This window comes from Phaseolus vulgaris, chromosome 2 (assembly GCF_051622355.1).
Source record: "Phaseolus vulgaris cultivar YP4 chromosome 2, ASM5162235v1, whole genome shotgun sequence".
Taxonomy (NCBI): Eukaryota; Viridiplantae; Streptophyta; class Magnoliopsida; order Fabales; family Fabaceae; genus Phaseolus; species Phaseolus vulgaris.
This window is the reverse complement of record NC_143499.1, coordinates 28884859-28907880: the sequence shown is the minus strand read 5'-3', so window position 1 is coordinate 28907880 and position 23022 is coordinate 28884859. Positions and strand designations below refer to the sequence as shown.

Below are 23022 nucleotides of genomic sequence, written 5' to 3'. Positions count from 1 at the left end.
ATTTACATATGTAAATATTCTCAATAAGAATCATTACTAACAAGATTCAAGATTTGCAATTTATTATTATTAAAAAAATAAACTAATTATATTTTTAAAAAATAGAAAATCTATTATTTCAGCCATCATAATATTAATCAACGAAACTATATCAGGAGTATTTATTACATCTAAATGAAATATTAAAAAAATTGTCTTGAAAAATACTTGATCAAATTAGCATACCCATCATGTTTCAAAATGAAGCATAGACTGTGTTTGGGATTGTGTAAAAATGAGGATTATTTATGAGAAAATGAATTTTGGAATAAAACTGGATTTATAAACATCATATGTGGCAAGAATTGAGAGTTTTGAAAGGCAAATCGGGAATTTGGCGGGAATGGAAGAGAGTGAGAGTGAGGCGGTGTTCGATGCTCTTCATCTGAACCCACAACTCTTCTGTAACGAAGTTCTCAACAACGTCGACGATGTGCTCGATGAAGCTTTCCGTTTCTTCTACCAGTAACACTCCCTTCCCTTTCTTCTATTACTTTTTTTCAAACTTGATTCTGGAAATTACGAGCATATGAACTTCAATTGCAGGGACGCATCCACAAAGTTGAACATCGAAGGCACCCAGAGGTCCCAAGATCTGAAAAAGGTCTCTCTATGTCTCTCTTATTGCGTTCGATACAACAATTAGGGCAATTGATCTTAATTATGAATGAACTATAACAGTTTGATGTTACTGGTGTGTTGTGAAAGGGTGTTGATTGCATTCGTCAGAGGGTTCAATCTGTTTTGGACAAACAGCTTGGTGCTTGGGAGAATTACATCCTCCGTCACTGTTTTTCTCTTCCCCGAGGGTTTCGTTTGCCAAACACTGTATGTTCTTGTTCTGCTGCAGTTGCTTCTTAAATGTTCCTTTTCCCTTATCTGTTACTGTTTTTAAGCATTATTTATTAACTAAACTTCAGTTGTAATCTATACTAAGCTTCCTTAGTATAGATTTTCATTCTTGGTTGATTGTCTGACCATGGATGAATGTGTACTTCCAGGATGAGTCAACTGAGAGTGGCCTTGATCCAGGTGCTCCTTTTGATCCAGATATAGATGCTCAGTTAGATTCATTGAGAGAAAAACTAACTGAGGTAATACGAATGCTGATTGCTAAATTCTTTCTTTTTCAGAATTGATTCTTGTCTGATTTATCTTGGTAATGATTATGATGTCAGGTGGCACAGGATTCTGAAATGCTTAATCAAGAAACTCAACTATTAGAAAGAAAGTCTAGTATCAATGCTGGATATATCAATGAAGCAGTACACTTATACGAGCAAAACTCTATGCATGAGTTGTTTCAGGGTAATTAAAGAGCTCCTCTTCTTTTTGTTCATATCTTGACCATCAGCACTTACAATTTTCTCCCACTGAACTATTTTCTATAGCAAACTTATGCTTTCCATTTTAATAAAGCAGGGGACACTCCATTTTTGAACGGTATATGTGTTTCAACATATGCATATTGCTTTTGATGTGCAGTTTAGTGAAGCAAAATAACATTGAATTCATAGGATATGTACAATTTAGATAGAACGTGATTTGATTATTAAGAAAATGCTTTTGAGGAATCTTCATTAAGGGCATTTCCTATTCTTTGTTCTTTTTTTCTTTTTCAGTTTCATACCTTGTCATTTTGTCAAATGATGTACATTCATGATCGCATTGGTCATTTTATTGAGTTTTTTTATACATCATTTCTTATCCGATGGAATTGAGAAAACATACAGCTTCTTAAAAACCGCACCAAGTATTTAGGGGGCACCACAATTGGTGCCTGTGGATTGGGATGTTAAGCTCCTGCCAAATAATGCTAACAACATTTTCTGGGTGTCCTATATTGTTTTCTGTAAACAATATGATGGTGGTGGGGGGATTGTATTTTCTGGTTGAATTATTGTCAAATATGTTGATATCATATTAAGTGTATGAGTTGACAGATCTTTATATAAACCATTGATTGATATAGAGATTGTGGCCACCGCCTCAGAACTTGAAATGAAGATGGGAAAGTTAAACTCCAGCATGATTGAAGAGACTGACCAAATGAAAACAAAAAGGATCTATAGCACAGAAATGGATCTGTCTGCTGTACATTCTGCTAAAGGCAACTTACATCAACTTTTGCTAGTTAAACTCATTAATTCTGATTCTTAATTGACGATCCCTGTTTTGCAGGCCTCTCAAATGAGAAGTTAGACGACATTGAAGAATTTGTAGGTATCATGAAGAGTATGTAAACTTGTCATTTTCATCAATCTAGTTGGACTACAATATCATCAATGAAGTATGTGATTTAATATTATACATTTTTATTGGTTTTCATTTATCCAATTATTTTAAATAAAGTATTTATTACATTGAAAAATGATAACTGTTTTAATCTTTTAGGGACACTAAATTTCGGCACGTCAAAATAGATAGATCAAACATAATTCAATAGTCTAAAAACCAAGAAAAACAGTCGCAGCGTTGTATTGACAAAATTTTCGAAGGAATCAATATCCTTGTAGTCTTGATTTTAAGACAATAATAAATCGTTTAAAAAAATAACTAATTATGGTAGAGATTATACCTATTAACAAATTGGTAGCTTCAGATATTCTAGACATGTAATAACGAAGAAAGTTGGCAAAAAATGATACATCTATATAATGAACAAAAACACTTACATTCCGCTTCCCAGCAAGCGTAGTTCTAGATTCCAGACATTTATGGAGCAGAAGGCGTTTGCATAGTGACTCAAGCAGATAAGCATCGTTATTCATCACTTAGTCTAGCCTAGAGAGGGTTAGACCCTTCTTAAATCTTAACCCCATTATGAACATGCATGGGCTAAGTCCTAGCTAGCTCATTATGACTTAGAGATGGTTAAACCCTAGCTATGGTAAAAGTGGACTTGGTTAGGGATTAGTCCTTGCTTCCATGCATAGCATAAAAAAAGAGTTGATGGTCCTATTTAGAATCTCATTCTCACATTCATACTAACCTGCAAAATTCTATTATCACATCCACTATAAGCTATCCAAATTTCATCCACATTTAAACATCACCTATCCAACCATTTACAAATTTACCATCCACCATTTACAAATTTACAAATATAAAACATTGTGCATTTTTAATCATCCAATCACTCTGAATGTAAAAAGTACTTTTGTCAAGTGAATGTACTAACTGAAAGAAGTACGAATATTTTGTCAATATTACATAGTTAAAAAAAGTCTTCAATTTAATACATATAATGTTTCCCAAAGCATAAGACTAAGTGAGCAATGAAAACAATGGAAAGTACCTGAAAAAAAATAACAATAATTAAAATGAAATAAAAATATATTTACTAAAATAAAATGTAGAACAAAATAAACAAGTAATTTAACTTACAATAGAAGTGGTAATCAAAGAACATGGTGATCATCAAAGTTTTCGACATAGTGGGGGTGAACCTGACTAGTACTTGTAGAAGTGTCTGCAACATGTTTTTCCATCATCATAGCTAATTGTTGTTGCATCAACCTCACTGTGTCCTCTAACTGTGCACTCCTCTTATCAACCTTGTCTGCTTTTGCATTTGCTTCTAAGATTTGTTGTTTAAGTTGTGCATTCTCAGCTAGTTGATCATCATGATCAACACTAGAAGCTAATATAGAGGGTTGAGTGAGGGATGAGGCACCATGGCAAAAGTTAGCAGCCAAATCCCCAGTGCCATAAACTCTACCTCTACTCTTCCCTCCAACAACATCTTTCCAACACTGAAGCTTTATTTTTGCATAAATAGGAGAGATACCAGGAGTTGATCTTTCTAAACTCCCTGATCACATCATCCTCAACCGCTCATGATAGGTTTCCTAAGAGTAAAGGAAATAGTAAATGTTAGTCATTTAAATTTAAAAAGTTAATGAAGTATTAAATTTAAAACAAAATAATTACTTACATAAGTCTCTTGGGAACGACCATCTACCTAATCACCCTTCTTGTTTGTGTGAGTGACGAGGGATAATTCATTTGGTTCAACAGGTTGTCCATATTTACGTTCCTGAGAAAGGTATTATGGTTACGAAGAATTTATGTCTTATACATCTGAACTGAATTACATATAATTTCTTACACATAGGGAATGAGTAATATTTATTAGGCCTAATGCAATATCCAAGTGTGTTTTTCGGCCACTTGAATGCAATGCTCCACCTTTAACCGAAGATCGATTGATTTTGTTCTAGGATGATTTGTCTTTGAATTTTTGGGTATCCCAATAGTTCAAAAGTTCACCCCATGCTTCTCTTATCCAAGTAGGTCTAGAACCCTTTGCACGAGCTTTACTAAGCATGTCACATAGTTGTTTCCTGACTTTTGACTCGTAAATCTTTCTAATTTGCCACTCATCATGAGGGGCCCAAGTCACTCTAGTATAAAAAAATGAAGAACAATTATATTAATATCATAATATTTAAGCATAAATAAATTGTTATTCGTTGTAACTAATAATAAAGCTGACCTTAAATTCAATCCACAATCTAAGTTGGATGTTCTCACCCATGGCTTCATAATGGTGGTAAGGCCCTCTAAATTGTGACCTAATTGCATGTCCAATCGCCTCAATATTATAATGATTAGGTGTCCAATTGCATCTCATTTTTAACCATAAATTACAATATGAATAAAAAAAATTGCATACCCTTTATCCATTAGTCGAATGATGACCCTCCCATTAGCATCACGCTGCACTTCCTCATGAGGGAGATCATGGTTCTGACAACAATGGGATGGACTGAGACTTCATGGATGGGGACAGGCGAGGGATCAAAAGTAGTATGGACTGGGGGAATCGAGCTAGTGTGGACTGAAGGAGCATGAGTCTTGTGGAGTGAAGGAGCATGAGTCCTTTGGATTGAGGAAGCATGATTCGTGTGGACTGAGGGAGCATGAGTCGTGTGGACTGAAGAATAGGACTGCAATGGTGGACCTGGATGGGGAGTGACTATAGGTAATGGAGTTGTAGTGGCATGAAGTGTTGGCATGTGTGATGGGGGGTGATTAAACATAGGTCGTGGTAAAACATGTTCCTTAACAACGATAGGAGGAACTGAAGTTGTACATAACAAAGATGATCGATTAAATGAGTGTTGCTCACTCGATGAAGAAGGTGTATAAGAAGAGGGGGTGGACGATGAGGGGAAGGAGGATGAAGGGGTGGAGGGATGTGGAATACTTTTCTGACCGTCAGTTATGGGGAATGAGGATGAATAGGGGATGTTTCCAAGCTCTATGGCTAGATGGCCATGCATCGATGTGGAAACTCCACACCGTATATTGCCACATCTGAGCACCGACCCATCTTTACCCCTAGTCCTAACCATTTTTGCAACCAAAAAAATAACAATATAACATCTAAATTTTGTAAGATTGTCAATGTTGATAAAGTGTTAAAAACAATTTATATATACTTTAGTCGTCCATTTTATCAAAGTTTGAATCTTTTTCCTCATTATCTGAGGTTGATTGGTTAAGATTTTCGTCATCTTCATCGTGTGATGGTTGGATATCATTGTCATCAATTGCCTGAAGAATGGAGGTATCAACTAAGCCTTCTACAAATTCAATTGTTATAATTGGTAAGACATGTGACATTTCATCAGCTTGATACAGTGATTCATCTGGTATATGGTCAACTTCAACATAACCTCGGGGTTTTGTTGTGATGACCACACACCTCCCACGAAAGTTCTTACATATCTTTGGATAAGGGACGTAGTAAACCTGTTTGGCTTTTTGGGACAAGATGAAGGGATCATAGTGAATGTATCTTCCACTTATTTTAATTTATACAAGATTATATGTTGGATTAACTCTAGTCCCAACATCCATTCTAGGATCAAACCATTCACAATAGAAAAGAGGAATCTTCTTAGTTATTTCAATATATTTTGATTCATAAATATGTTGGATTACGCCATAGAAGTCATCTTGTCCATTGCCTGTGACCCCTTTGATATGCACGCTACAATTGATGGTCCTTTTGTCTTCACCCCATGTCTTTGTATGAAACTTATAACCATTAAAAAAGTACATGTTCCATTCTGTTGCACATGAATCTGGACCCCAAGCTAGTGCTTTCATGTTTTGGTCTAGTACCCCATTCCTTTCATCAGCAACCTATACATTCTTCATCATTGATATGAATTTGTGAAAAAGTAATGAAATATAAGCTTTCACAATAACACATTACACTTACATAGTTCTTGAACCATTTAGGAAAGTACTCGTGTATGATAGTGGAAGGTTCTTGATTGTTGTTGGAGTAAACTTGCAAAAGTAGTCTTAAAAAACATGTCATTACTAATTGAATACAATCATTTATAAGCAAAAAATGATTTCAAATTAGAGGATATTTAACTTACTCTAGAATTGGTTTCACCTCATTGCAATTGATGAGAATATGAACATGAGCAGAAAGAAATTCTTCATCACTCAAATAATAATGTTTGCTCGAACCACTAGGTTGTCTACATTTTTTCAATATTGAGAATGTTGATTCATCATCCTCTTTTGAACAAACTCGAGGGTCATTTCTCAAAGTTGTGTTTGACAACAAACTATCTTATTTAAAATGATGAGAACAAAAATATGTGATCTCCCTGTGTAAGTAGAATGCACAAATTGAACCTTCGACCCTTGCCAAATTACCAACTGATCTCTTTGCATCTCTCATCATCCTAGAATAAAGAAGAATTACATGTTTAGTGTTGAATGGTTAACATTGAAAATAATTACATGTTTGTACCTTTCAAAAGGATACATTCATCATTATTGAACTGGACCTCCAAGGATTGCTTTCATAGGAAAATGAATAACATGGTGTTCCATTGAATCAAAAAAGCCTGGTGGGAAGATTCGTTCCAACTTACATAAGATGATTGGTATATTTTCTTGCATCCGAACTAAATCATTCTCCCTTAATGTATTTGAACATAAATCTCTAAAAAATCGACTTATTTCAGCAAATGCAGTCCACACAAATTTAGGTAATGACCAGAATGCAATTGGGAGTAAACACTCCATGAAAACATGACAATCATGATTTTTCATGCCTTGCAATGTTAGAGGCATAACCATTCGACATCTTTAGCTTAGTTATCCATTTGTAAATTTCTTTTGCATCTTTGGTTGTGAACGTGTAATTAGCTTTTGACTTTGCTAACTTCTTGTTTTGTAATTGCACCAACTCCAAGTCTCCACGTAAACAGTATTCAACGACATCCATTCTTGCCTTTTCATTATCTTTGGTTTTACCCTTAACATCCATAACAGTGGTAAAGACATTGTCAAAAAAGTTATTTTCTATGTGCATCACATCAAGGTTGTCTTAACAAATTGTATTTCCAATATGGAAGATCCCAGAATATGAATCTTTTTGTCCAATTATGATATTGTCCATAGCCATGCACTGTTTCAAATGGACCATCAATTACATTCGAAAAGTCACGAAGAAACTCCCATAATTGCTCCCCATTCAACAAATAAGGTGGACCATCCAATTCAACTTTGTTTTTGAGAAACCTCCTATGACTTCTCCTGAAAGGGTGATTTTGTGGCAAGAATCACCGATGACAGTCAAGCCAAGAACTTTTGCCCCCGTGTTTCAATGTGAAAGCTTTTGTGTCCACCATACAATAAGGACATGCTAACTTACCTTTAGTTCCTCATCCAGACAACATGTCATACGCTGAAAAATCATTGATTGTCCACATCAAGTAAGCTCGCATGAGAAAGTTCTCTTTACTGGAGATATTGTAAGTTAAAACGCCCTCATTCCACAATTGTTGAAGCTCATTAATAAGAGGTTGCAAGTTCACATCAATTTTCTTGGTTGGGTTATTTGGACCAGGTATAATACAAGTTAGAAACATGGGTTTAGTCATACACATTTCAGGGAGTAGGTTATAAAGAGTCACAAATATTGGCCAACAAGAATACGAAGATGTTGAAGCTTGGATGTAAGGAGTGAACCCATCTGAACATAAACCTAATCTTACATGACGTGGGTCAGCAACAAAATCTAGGTATACAGTATCAAAGTGTTTCCTGGCTTTCCCATCACATGATAGTCTATCAATCAATTTTGTTACTGAAAGAAGATTAAAAGTGAAGCAAAGAATATACAAAACATTGTTTATGACATGATTTTGATTGAGAAAAACACTTCCAGAATAATTGACGATGACTTGATTTCCATTTGGTAATTTGACATAAATAGGATCAATTTGATGATACGAAGTGAAGTAAGTTAAGGATGAACAAATGTGATCAGTAGCACCACAATCAATAATCCAAGAACTAAAAGAAGAAATAGAGTTATTACCAGTTTGTGTTGTCATGTTGGAAGGAATAACAGAGACTTGACTAGAAAGTCACTGGATTTGACCTGTTGTAAAAGAGCTAACAATGTTTGATACTGCTCAGGAGTAAAACCAATTTGTTGAGACTCCACTTCTGACTTTGAACCTTCATGATTCTGCTCATTATTGTTAAAATTTATATTGTGAAAGGCTACATGACTTTGATGATGGTTCTGATTTTTAAATTTGAAATGAGGTGGAAAACCACTCTTTTTATAGCATGTATCAATAGTATGACCTGTCTTTCCACAATAACTGCAAATTTTGGAAGTATATTCTCTTCCATATCCACCACCCATGCCATAGGTCGTAACATTGTTTTTATAACCTCCTTTGCTAGTAGCAATCATTGCCTTGGATTGATCACCAAAAACTTGCCTTTCTTGTTGTGTAATGTGAGAGTAAACTCTATTCAAGGATGAATTATTTGATGAACTAATATGGTAAGGTGAACAAGGATCTTGTGAGGGATCTCCAACACACCCCCCTCACGTCGAGAGTGACAATTCGTGCGTGGGATAACATATGATGGGTGGTCCAATAACAACCCGATAGCGGGTGGCCTAATAAGCCCAACAAATACTCGTTAGGATAGGCTCGAAAATGGCTCTGATACCATATTATGAAATAGAACAGAGTTGAATAAAAGAGTAAAAGGAAGGTAAAAGATATGAGAATGGATATCTCATTTTCTTGTTATTCAAATCAAAACAAATGGTCTGAATATATACAAATAGTACACTCATTCTAGGTTTAACTAAAGAGGGAAAAAATCAATTACTAAATTTTAGAATCATAACACACAAAGACAAAATAAAGGTTATTCATCTCTATAAAGAGAAACAACTGATAATTAGAAAAGACACCAAATTATTATCTTCTATAGAGAGAAACAACGGATAATTAGAAAAGACACCCAATTAATATTAGGATCCTTCTATAACTCTGGTATCTGTATCCTTTAATATCCCGCCACAAGCTGGGGAGCAAATATTGATGAGACCCAGCTTGGAACAAATATTCTTAAAAGATTGAGGACTTAAAGCTTTGGTATAAATATCAATCAGTTGCTCTATGGTGGAAATGGGAAACAAATGGATGAGACCCTTCTTTAATTTTTCCCGGACCACGTGACAATCTATTTTTATATGTTTTGTACGCTCGTAAAACACTGGATTTGCTGCAATGTATCTTGTTGAGTCATTGTCACAGTATAAAAGAGATGGTTGCTCAAAAGGAACTTTGAAATCTTGAAGAAGATAAGTTAGCCATTGAATTTCACATGTAACAGTGGCCATTGCCCTGTATTCAGCATCACAAGAACTCTTTGATATTGTTCCTTGCTTCTTTGATTTCCAAGATATGAGAGAATTCCCAAGATACACACTAAAACCAGTCACTGATTGTCTTGAATCATTATAGGTGCCCCAATCACTATCACAAAAGGCTTTCAGATGAACAAAGGTAGTGGAAGAGAAAAATAGACCAAGACTTGGAGTCCCTTTGATATATATGAGAATTCTAATCGCTGCATTACAATGAGCAATCTCTTTTTTTATCATATTCTGTCAATATTATATCATCCACATATACCAATAATGCTGTAAAAGATCCACAGAAGAATTAATGAACAACGAATGATCATTCATAGATTGAGTATATCCCATAGAAAGCAAAAATGATGACAGTTTGGCAAACCATTATCTGCTTGCTTGCTTAAGGCCATATAAAGCCTTTTTTAGTTTACAAACTTTTCTTGGTGGAATAGAAGTCAATCCAGAATGAGCAACCATGTATACATCTTCTTTCAAATCTCCATGTAAAAATGCATTGTTTATGTCTAATTGTTTGAATTCCCAATTATAAATAGAAGCTAAAGAAAGAAGCAACCTTATGGTGGTCATCTTTGTTATTGGAGAGAAAGTATCAAAGTAGTCAATGCCTTCTGTTTGTGTATATCCCTTTTCCACTAACCTTGCTTTATACCTTTCAATTGTCCCATAAGCCTTATATTTTATTTTGAATACCCATTTGCAACCTATGACAGCTTTGTTCTTAGGCAGAAGAGTAGTCTCCCAAGTTTGATTTGACTCTAAAGCAGATATCTCACATTGTATAGCTTTTCTCCAACAGTCATGTTTCACAGCTTCAGAATAAGTGTTTGGCTCAACATGTGAAGAAAAAGACATAACAAAACATTTGTAAGAAGGTGGTAAATTGCTATAAGACAAAACAGAATTCAAAGGATATTTAACTCTTGAAGATGCACTGAAAACATTAAGATTACAATGATAATCCTTTAAATACTCAGGTGGTCTTTTTATTCTTGTGCTCATTCAGACAGATGGATCTGATTCAGAACTTTGTTCTATATCATGATTTTCATTGAGGTTTTGGTCTATATGGGAACAATCTACTTCTGAAACTTCAATTTGTGACTCACAATTATTATCACTGCTATTTTCAACATTATCACAAGGTGTATTATCACAAGGTGCAAGAATGGCTTGTGATGGCTGACTTAAGACAGATTGATCTTCAACAAACAAAATTTGATCATCAATGTCAGGACTGTTAGTTTCATTACTAGTATCTTGAACCCTTTGGTATGGAAAAACATGTTCATAAAAGACAACTTCCCTAGACACAAAAATTTCTCTTGATTGAATATTCAACAAAATATATCATTTTGTCCCCCTTGAAAAACCAATAAAAACACATTTTGATGCTCTTGGATCAAATTTTCTTCTATTTGTTGACAAAGTGCTAACATAACATAAAGAACCAAACACCTTTAATCCATTAAAATCTGCATCAGTTTTGAGAAGCATTTCATGAGGAGAAGAATAGTTTAAAACATGTGTGGAAGCATGTTTATAATATGCGCATCATGTATCACAGAATATGACCAATAAATTTTGGGTAAATGAGATTGTATCATAAGAGCTCTTGCTACATCTAATAAATGACCATTTTGTTGTGGAGTATTGACACATGATGTTTGATGTATTATTCCTTTATTGACAAAAAAATTATCACTTCTTATTATTTTTATTGTTGTCTCAAACTGTGTTTGAACAAAAATAACAATTTTCCAAAACCTTAACAACTTCAGATTTTTGTTTCAAAAGAAAAATCCATGTGTACCCCGAATAGTCATCAACTATGGTCAAGAAATATTTATGACCATGAATTGATGGTATTGAGTATGGTCCCCAAATATCTACATGAATCAAATCAAAAAAAAATTTTGATTTAGATGTACTAATAGGAAAAGAAAGTCTTTTTTGCTTTGCAAAATGACAAAGTTCACAAACAAAAGAATTGTTATATTTAACATAAGTAAATTTATTCTTGATAACATTAATACATTTATTTGAAATATGTCACAGTGTGCATGAACTCCCCCATCAGCTTCTCACCACCTGATATCTTAGTATATGTGACATAGATCATTAGTGAAGCTCGGAGATCATTAGTAAATTTATTCTTGATAACATTAATACATTTATTTGAAATATGTCACAGTGTGCATGAACTCCCCCATCAGCTTCTCACCACCTAATATCTTAGTATATGTGACATAGATCATTAGTGAAGCTCGGAGATCTCTGTTACCACATAGGCATCAATACTTAATACACAACAAACATCAGTCCACACATTATCTCAAATGTATGAATTCAATTCCATACCATTCCGTCTTACAATATCATTCAAAAAGTGATCCACAATATTCAAAAGCGTAATTAACATAAAAAACAACACTTAAATATTAAACCATCAAAATATAATATTTTTACAAATTTAAATAATATATAAACAAACAACCCAATATATAAACACACAACATCCCTGCAAGAAAAATTGAATATTGGGACCACGTCCCTTCCGCATTAAGAACTTCTATTCTAGGGTGCTATTAAAAATTAAATTTAGCTTCCCTTACTTCAATTGCTTGCTTTCCAAGCAACTTCTAGAATTTTATTCCCCACAGTCTGGATAAGCTTCAAGATTTATGGGTCTAATGCAAGTTATCCAAATAGAACAAAAATTTAGTATATAATAGAATAAGTTGAGAGGATTAAACTTCTCAACTGACTTGGTGATGACTAAATCCTAAGGAAAAACAGAGAACAAAGGATATTTAGAGTAAAAAAGAACTTACTCTGTTTGAAAATTTGATTGGGTAGAAATGTTCCTTAACTCGCCAGCTACAACGTGGTCCGATCAGATTCTAAAATAGATGAAGATTGGGAGAGAAAATTAAGAGAGAGGTTGAGAAGAGAATATGGAGAGAGAGAGAGAGAAAGAGAAAAAAGAAGAAGAAAAGAACAATGGTGGAGGGAGTAGGTTCTGTGCGCTTCTTCTTTTTTTTAACGCTGTCACATTATTTCCAACTACAAAAATTTTCGTCCTCGAAAATGAACTTACCAAGAAAGAGATTAGGGTATGATGCTCGTATCTCTTCTTCAATTTCCTAAGTGACTTAGATCATCAATGAAGCTCGAAGATCTCTGTTACTGTTAGAATTGATGGCTTTAAACTAGAGGGGGGTGAATTGTTTAAAGAGGGTTTTCGCAAACTTTTAAGTCAAGAATGAAATTATCTCAAGAAACAATTGATAAAGAATCAAGTTTGCCAAATCACAAAGCTAAAAGCACAGCACCAGAAAAACAATTGGTTGTTTCGTAGAAACAATCGGTTGTTTATACCAATATACAAATATCAAAACTGAATTTAAAGAGTTAAGGGAGAGAGAATGCACACAGATGTTTATATTGGTTCACTCTAAACCCAGAGCTACATCCAGTCTTCTCAGAAACCACTGAGGAATTCCACTAAGCAATCAAACCTAGATCACTTACACCACAACCAAGAAAGTGACCTTGATCCCCTTAAGACACACACTTCTCTTGGCCAACACACCAACACTAAGAATGTTGATCTTGATCCCCTAAAGAACACACAACACTTCTCAGCAAAACACACAAAGAAACTTGTTCAACAGAATACAAGGATTACACTTGTTACAGAAGCAAATCTGAAATCAATACAAGCAAAAATCCTATCTCACACTCTTTTTTCAATCTCAATCTCTAAGCAATCTAAACTCTTTGAAAAACTCAAAAACATGTGTTAAAATCTTATTACTCAAATCTGTTTTTCTGAATATATTCAAAGATATTGTTTTTTTATCAAATCTTAACAAACTTATTTATTGCATTTAAAAGATTGGTCAAAGCAATAAAGACTGGAGCGTAATCAGTTAAAACATTTAAAGCTCAGTCAAAGCTAAAAAAAAATTTCTATTATGGTACCAAAACAAACAATCAGTTGTTTCCATGAATCAATCAGTTGTTTTAGTTTTAACAGCTCAACCATTTGAAAAACAGTTTTCAACCTTTTCTAAAAACACCTAAGTATAAAACAATCGGTTGTTTCGACAAAACAATCGGTTGTTTTTCACTTGGTTTGAAAAACACTTTTCTTTTAAAAAGATTGAGAATGCATATGCTTTGGATTCAATCAATAGTGGATTACATAAACAATCTACCCAGATCCTATATAAGACAGCTCAGCAACAACAAGCACAACCAAGCCTTCAACATCCTTCAAAGGGTTTTGGATTCTTCAAAGCTTGAACACAACTTGGTTCAACAATCTCCCCTTATTTGATGAAGACAAATCCCTGATGCTTGTGTTGTACCTGATTGAATCTGAAGCAGTTCCTGTAAAGCACAGTTTTAAGCGAAACACAAAACTTATGATATTTGGTTAGCACAGAAACAAATATAGAAATTTAGAACATAATATCAGAGCAAACAATCAAACAAAATATAGGAGCAAAAACCTATAAGGTTTTACTCATCCAAACTATTTTGCAGAAATAAAAACCAAAATCCAAACACAACATATATTTCCCCCTATTTGTCTTCACAAATAGACAAAAAGAAAAGATAAAAAAGATAATTGTTCTTAATACATCAGATTTAAAACAGCAAAAGCAGAAAGAATAGAAAACTGATACAACCACCAAAAACTATCGGTTGTTTCAATACATCAACTGGTTGTTTTTTCTTCATTCATCATCATCAGCATATTGAAGATCAAAGATTTGGTTTTGTACTGCCTCAATCTGTTCATCTAGAGTCATGAAACGTGCATCCATACTGTCAAACCTGTTATCAATCCTCTGGAAATTGATGACACAAAGATCATGAAGATTCCTTTGATTCTCCGCAAAGCTATCAAGCCTATTCATCATGAGTTCTTCAAAAGAAGACATGGATTGCATTCTTTCTTCTTGATTTCCAGCACCAGCACTAGGTACAACATCTTGATGTGCTTTAGGTAGATCTTCATGTTGAAAATCCATATCAGCAGGTTCATCTTGTTCATGATCAGCAGCAACACTACATGAGGCTCCAAAGTCACCATCTTTGCTAATCCATTTGCCACCTACTTTGGTAAAACCCATTTTGCTGAGTGATCCATTGTTCAACTCTTGAGTTGACTTGACCAACTCAGATGTTTCATCCTCTAAGTTCACTTCAAAATAGTGCATAAATTTAGAAATCAAAACAGCATATGGATAACGATAGTCACTTAACCTCATTGCCTTTTGCATGTGCTCTTTGATGATGTGTATCCAATTAATTATGATCTTCTTCATAATGCAGAAGATGTACACCAGATCTTCCTCAGTGAGAACAGAATGATTGCTTCCCCTTGGAGTTAGAATCCAAGTCATAATGAGGGCTAGCAACCTTTCATCAAGTCTTAAGCCACCAACCGAACAAGTAGTGACTTGTGCATTTTGGTTCTTCAAGCAACTCTTGTAGTATTGAACTTTGTTGAAGTCTTCCACTACACCAAGGTTCCCTTTGTTAATTCTGAGGCCTGAGTACTTTAGACCAGCTACAGCAGTCCACACTTCATGTGTAATCTCCATATCTACACCTTTTACATGAGAAACAAGGTTGTTTCCCTCAAACTTGAGATTTGTGTAGAAAACTCTTATCAAATCTGGATAGATGTTCCCCTTCATCTCCAAGAACTTTCTAAGAGATTGATCTTTGAGCAGCCTCCTTACATTATCCAGCTTTTGTCTTTTTAGCCAATCAAAGCACACAACCTTGGGGTTGTTTATCACTTTGGTGCTAGTTTCAAACCTATATCTCTCAATTAGATCATTGTCACCAGAAAACCATCCTTCAAGCCTTCCTCCAGACCTTACAGCTCTGGATTTGACTCTTCTTGAGGTGGGAGGAGTTGAATCCATGATGGTAGAGATGAACAGCAGAGAAAAGCTCACTCACAGATTTTGCAAGAGATGTTGCAATTGGTTGTTCTTGTGGAAGATTAGCTGCAACAGAATTTATAGCAAAAGCAGAATCATAAAGCATTCAATGATATGGAGTGGGTACCAGATTTTCAGAGAGAGAGGACGTGACCATGCCCAGCACAGAAAATGTCAGAAAAAGCTGAAAATCACATGGTCTTCACATGTAATCTTTGACTAGTCATTAAGGCTCTTGAATTTCCAAGATTTTGGAATATATTCCTTTATGACTGTTGTAACTTCTTTCTGAGCGTGATCAACTTTCAACTCAGGTTCATTGACCAAGGATTCTCTCTTTAATTTGATCTGCAACGGATAGAAAATCAAAATAGAAATTAAATTGGTTTCTTCACAGTGCTGTCAGACTCAAAACAATCGGTTGTTTCGAGAAAACAATCGCTTGTTTTTCTGCAACAGTGAACTTATTTTGAATTTTTAAGCATGAGTAGAAAAAGATCAAAGCAAATGAAATTTAACACTTTAAGAAGATTATTCAAACATGTAAAAGAACTTAAAAACAGAAATTAATAACATAGATAAGGAATGTCTTATCCTTTGTGTTGTTCTTTCAATGAGCCATGTGCTTTGAGATCAAGAAGCCTCATTTTGACTGTTGAGGGTTATACAGAACATTGATTCAGCTTCAATGTTGGTCTTTTTCTTCAAAAGGCTTGATCAGATGACTCAGTCCTTCACACTTCTTTAGATTTCCTGCACAAGCATGAGTTCAAGCAACAAGATTTGGTCCCTTCACAAATGTGGGTCCAATAGGTTTCTTTTTCTCATTTGGAACCTCACATCCTTTAGGAATCCATTTCATGTAGCCTCTAGGAACAAAAAACTTTCTTATTTTGCATAATCTAACCGAATGGCCCTTCTTCACGCAATAAAAGCATGTAACAACCGGTTGTTTCGATTTAACAATCGGTTGTTTTACTGGCTTTCTTAAAAAAAATTTGAAAACTTATCTTGTTGGTTTTGTGGATTGAAACCTAAACCAGCCTTTCCAAAAACACAACTTTGAGATGCCAAGATATTCTCAAAGTTAGATTTCCCTTTGGAAAGCTTGTCCACAGTGTCAACAAGATAATGCACCCTTTTCTCAAGATTTTCACAATTTTCGCAAATGAGAGTGTTACATTTGCAAGAAGAATTTTTTAAATGATTTTCTAGGTTTTTGAAATCATCTTTTTATTTTTCAATCTCATCTTCAAGTGATTTCACTCTCTTTTCCAACCAGCTGTTAAGTTCTTTCAATCGGTTGTTTGAAAGTACCAATCGATTAGCTTCATCGTGAGTTTCTTGAAAAGCTTCAAGCAATTCACTATAATTTTGTTCATTTAAAGAAGCACGTGAACTTACCTCACTTGAGCTACATGATTCATCATCATCTTCAGCAATCAAACAGATGTTTGCTTTCTCATCTTCATTTGATGAAGAACTTGATGATGATACCTCATTTTCATCCCAAGCTATGTAAGCTTTCTTTGTCTTGCCTTTCTTTTCCTTGTAGCTAGACTTTTTCTCCTTGCTCTTGTTTGAACAATCTGCCTTTATATGACCTTGCTCACCACAACCAAAACAAGTATAGTTATTAGAATTAAAATCATTTGATTTATTGTTTCCATACATGTCTTTGTTGTTGTCCTTGTTGCGATTTCTCTTCAAGAAATTGCTAAACTTTCTTGACAGTAAGCTAAGGTTTTCCTCATCACTATCATCGTTGGATTCTTGTTTGCCTTTGTGCTTGGAAGCTTTTAAGGCTATGCTCCTTGCATGCTTGTCTTCGCCTTCTTGAACATTGAGTCGATTCATCTCTAACTCATGTTCCCTAAGCTTGCCAAACAAAGAAGCCATACTCAAGGATGTTAGATCTTTAGATTCGGAAATAGCAGTTACCTTGGGTTGCCATGCTCTATCAAGACATTTCAAGATCTTGATGTTTAGCTCTTCCTTTTCAAAGGTCTTGTCAAGGCTCATGAGATGATTGTTGATGTGCGTGAATCTTTTCTGCACCTCAGCAATTGTTTCACCTTTGAGCATTCTGAACATCTCATACTCTTGGATTAAAGTATGCTTCCTAGCTCTCTTTACCTCATTTGTACCTTCATGAGTTACCTCCAAGGTGTCCCACATCTCTTTTGATGATTTGCATTGAGAGACCCTGAAAAACTCATCTGAATTTAAAGTAGAGGTTATTATATTTTTGGCATCAAGAGCTTGGTTCTTGAAAGTTATTCAAGTTGATTCTAAAACTGTTTTTTAAATGCCTGATAGACTACTTTTGGGGAAGGTGCTTCAATCAACAGACCACCTCTAATACTTAATACATAGCAAACATCAGTCCATACATTATCTCAAATGTATGAATTCAATTTCATACCATTCCGTCATACAATATCATTCAAAAAGTGATCCACAATATTCAAAAGCGTAATTAACATAAAAAAAAACAACACTTAAATATTAAACTATCAAAATATAATATTTTTACAAATTTAAATAATATATAAACAAACAACCCAATATATAAACACACAACATCCCTGCAAAAAAAATTGAATATTGGGACCACATCCCTTCTGCATTCAGATCTTCTATCCTAGGGTGCTATTAAAAATTAAATTTAGCTTCTCTTACCTCAATTGTTTGCTTTCCAAGCAACTTCTAGAATTTTATTTCCTAGCGTCTGGATAAGCTTCAAGATTTATGGGTCTAATGCAAGTTATCCAAATAGAACAAAAATTTAGTATATAATAGAATAAGTTGAGATGATTAAACTTTTCAACTGACCCACCAAGATTGATGACTAAATCCTAAGAAAAAACAGATAACAAATGATATTTAGAGTAAAAAAGAACTTACTCTGTTTGAAAATTTGATCGGGTATAAATGTTCCTTAACTCGTCAGCTACAACGTGGTCCGATCAAATTCTAAAATAGATGAAGATTGGGAGAGAAAATTAAGAGAGAGGGAGAGAAGAGAATATGGAAAGAGAGAGAGAAAGAGAAAAAAGAAAAAGAAAAGAACAGTGGTGGAGGGAGTAGGTTCTGTGTTTTTTTTCTTTTTTTTTTTTTAACGCTGTCACAACAATCACTCAATGGGTAAATACTGCACATGTAAAACTTATATTGAAAGAGCAAACAGCCAAATGAAGCGCCATATATCTCAAATCCGGCATTAACACCACAGTACAGAGCAGCAAGTTGGCATCTCTATTATCATCCAAAAGTGCTATATCACCCACTTCAAAAATCAGAACAAAAATTTAAGATATAGAAACGTATTCTTACAAACTTGCAACATAAAAAAATAACAAAAATAGAGAAAAGTATACATCAGAGGAAGAGTTAACAAATAGTTTTGAAAGTTTGAATCTTCAGAAGAAGCTAGGCATAGAAATACTTTTTAATGACAATCACGAAAAGTTACATAAGCTATATTTTACTTTTTTTACTGGGGAAAACTTGAGTATAAAATAATTAGAAAATATATGTGATAATAACTTTTAAGTAGAAGTTATATAATTTTTTTATTAGAGACTATGAATTTTAAATAAATATAAAATATGTGATTAAATAATAAATACACTGATATTTTAAGTATTCTTATTTTATTTTCAATTGATTATAAACTTAATATTTAAAATCAAATAACTATCTTAAATATTCAAGACCAGAAAGAAATTTATAATGATAATTAATAAAATTCGTTTATTATATATATATATATATATTTCATATTTCTATTTTAAATTATATAGTTATTTTAGGTATGTAATAGAAAAATAAAAGAGAATAGTAAATATAAATTATTCCTCAACTAAAAATAATTATACATGTTTTAATTACTCACAATATAATTTTGTTTGGTTGTTTTCTTTCTTATAAATTTGTAATCTATTTACTTATAAATACTATATTTTTTTTAAACTATAAATCACACATCTTAAATATATGTAAATTAATAATATAATACAAATATTATATTTAAATAAAATTATTAAATTACAATTTAATATAAATACTTTATTTAACTCGTTAAAATAATATACAAATACACCTACACATATGATAGACTAACTGTTTTTTTGAAATTTTTACAATATTTTTATAATATTATTTACTTATTAGTATTAATTAGGCCATTTGATAAAACTAGTTGAAAAGTTAATTGATAGTTGATATAGGTTGTTTTTTAATTAATAAACTTCTTAAGTTGTTTTGAGTTGATAAATTAACTTGTCAAAATAGATATATTTGTTAAACTGGTTAATAAACTAGTTTAGTTTATATATATATTTTTTTATATTTTTTTTTATTTTTTGTAAGGATCTAGAAAATTACTTTAGTAGAAGTGGTATATTTTAAATGACTCCTGAATAATTTTAAATGAAAATGACATATAAATAGAAATTAAGTTATTCAGGTTTCATTTTAAAAAGAGTCACCATCTCTCTAGAAAGTTCTTTTCCTTTCCTCTCTCTTCTCTCTACAATTCTGACTTCCTCGTTCATTTGTTCGACGATTAGAGTCCACCATCAGACTCCAGTGAGTACTACAAGACTGCCCGATCAGAATCTCTAATAGAGTAAGTTCATTTTTGTTATTATCTTTGAGTCAAATTTGGAACTTGTTAGGTTGTTTTTGTCCTTGCTTGCTTGTGACCCTTTTAGCTTCAGGGTTAATCTCTATTAAATCAGGGTCCTAGTGATATAGTTAGATTTTTTATTAAGACTCTGTGATACAGGTTAAGTTACCTTTGGGTTCTTGGTGGTTTTGGAGCTCTTAGTGAATATCTTCTAATTTTCAAGTAAGGGAAGCTAGCCTTAATTTCCAATAGAACACTAGCTAGAAGATTTGAAGGTGAAATTGGATATATGGTTGCTGTTATACAATTATAATGTTGTTGAGTATTGGTGGTTGATGTTGATTAGAGTAATTTAGCTATAGCAGGGACTTTGTTAATTTGGGTGCTCTCTGGTGTGATTTCGATCAACCTAAAATATTTTCGTTCAAACCAAAATTCCTGGGTGCTCTCTGGTGTGATTTCGATCAACCTAAAATATTTTCGTTCAAACCAAAACTCCTGGGTGCTCTCTGGTGTAATTTAGATCAACCTAAAATATTTTCGATCAATCCAAAATTTTGTATACATATATGAATATGGCTATTATTATTATTTTAGCATAGTTTATTTTGGATTAGTATTGTTAAATAACTTTTTGGATACATTTGGATTGTTAGAAAGTTTAAATTATATATTATGATTGAATGGTGTATTGATGTGTTAAATGAAGTGTGCAATGATTTGAAAGTGTGATCAAGACATAGTATTTTCAAGAAAGGAAATACCGTGTTGAGATTGTTATTAGAGTGTATTGATCTGTCAGACCCGTAATGAGACATCCTGACTCTACTGATATAATGGAATCACATAGATGAAGTTATTCAGTTGGTGAGAGTCGATGGAGGTTCATATGACTTTGTCTGGGGTTTAAAATATAATCTGGTCTTTCAGGTCATATAAATTTACCCTGTCATACGAGATGATGAGATATTGAGATGTTGATGCGCATACTTGTGTGGATTCACAACGAGTAGTATGACAGGTGCAAGAATTTGAATGGTACTTGATGATTTGAGAATTTGTATGACACTTGATGATTTGAGAATTTGTATGAGACTTATGATTTATGTTTTATTAATTTCAAAGTGAAATTTTATAGAATTTTGTTTTATATGGCTAGCTTACCCTGTTATTTGGTTGTGTTGTTTCTCTAACTGTGATGATCGTGTATTTACACGAGAGCAGATGAGATTGCAGAGAATAGAGCTCCTCAGTGAGCAGCAGAAGGATTAGATAGATGTAAATTGAATTTTTTTCTTTGTTTTTGTTTTTTCAAAACTTTTTAATGTATATATTAAATTTTTATGAGGAGGGATATCTTTAGTTTTGAGATACAAATATGAGAAAACAATATATGTTTATCTGTTAATTAGATATTGCATGCATAATATATCAGCCAATATGAGTAAAATTAGGGACGTTACATATATATATATATATAATATAATTTTATAATTTTTTAATAAAAATATACTATTATATAGTTATAATTTTATATTTTTTAAAATTTATTACAATTTAATTAAATTTTTAATATTTTTATTAATTTTTTAAAAGTTTTATGTAGTTTTTTATTTGAAGAAATTATTTTTAAATGGTTTATATTGAGTATTAATTATTATTTTTAAATTTAATTTTACTATTTCTTAATTTAAATTATTGTTACATTTTTTTCACAATTCTTATTATATGTAATTTTACATAAATTCATATAATAGAATATAATTTTACATAAATTTTAATAATTACTAAAAATAGTATAACAGTTGCTGTTCTTCGTATAATTAAAGAGATATTAATAAATAAATAAAAATTAAAAATTATATACAAATATTAATTAAAATAATAATGATAATAATCTATAACAATATATAAAAGAGATTAATTTTTTAGTTTTTTAATTTTATCCTTTATAATATTAAAATATAATAAATTTCAATGTTATTTATTTTAAACTGAAATTGAATTTTAAAAAACTTCAAAAAAATTGAATTTTAAAAAAATATAAAGAACCAAATTTCTTATAATTTTATGTTTTAAATAACTACTTATTTTAAATTGAAATAATTATTCTTAATAAAAAAAACCACCTAGACAATAAAAAAATACAATAAAATTAAAAAAAAATGTTATTACTTTTAATAAAAATATTTTATAATTTAATAATATATATATTATTTCAGTAATTATTATAATAATATTATTTTTTTCACAAAATGTACAATATTTACATTATTCATATTTTAATAAAAAATAATTTCTTTATTTCTTTTAAAAAACAAGTAATTAAATAATTTATTTTTAGTTTAAAATAATCAAATAACTCATTTTTTTTAAATAATGACTACATGTATATAATAATTTATTTTTTAATATATATATAATTTATTTTTTAAATAAATAATTTAATAAGTTGTTTTTAAAATTTAATAAATAAATTTATTGGTAAAATTTTTACTTCTTTAAGATAAGCTCAAATTTAAGATAAACTTAAATAGATTCACTAATATTTTTTTCTCTTGTTTATTTAAGAATAATTTATTTTTACATTAAATTCTAATTATTTTTTCATTTTTAGAAAAAAATGAATAAAAATATATAATAAAATT

At 32.2% G+C, this 23022-nt stretch overlaps 1 protein-coding gene across 2 annotated transcripts; it reads left to right on the top strand.

Moving 5' to 3' along the window:
* Positions 1-227: 227 nt before the first annotated feature.
* LOC137811271 (protein MIS12 homolog) lies at positions 228-2410 on the top strand. Of its 2 annotated transcripts, none has more exons than XM_068612943.1 (7): positions 228-504; positions 586-643; positions 748-867; positions 1041-1133; positions 1218-1347; positions 2012-2149; positions 2221-2410. In XM_068612943.1, exons 1-7 carry the CDS (start codon positions 383-385, stop codon positions 2280-2282), a joined length of 723 nt encoding a protein of 240 aa, XP_068469044.1. In that variant the 5' UTR covers positions 228-382; the 3' UTR covers positions 2283-2410. The 2 variants fall into 2 exon arrangements, with proteins under 2 accessions (XP_068469044.1, XP_068469045.1); XM_068612944.2 differs by having other exon boundaries at positions 308-504; positions 2033-2149.
* The last annotated feature ends 20612 nt before the right edge of the window (positions 2411-23022 follow it).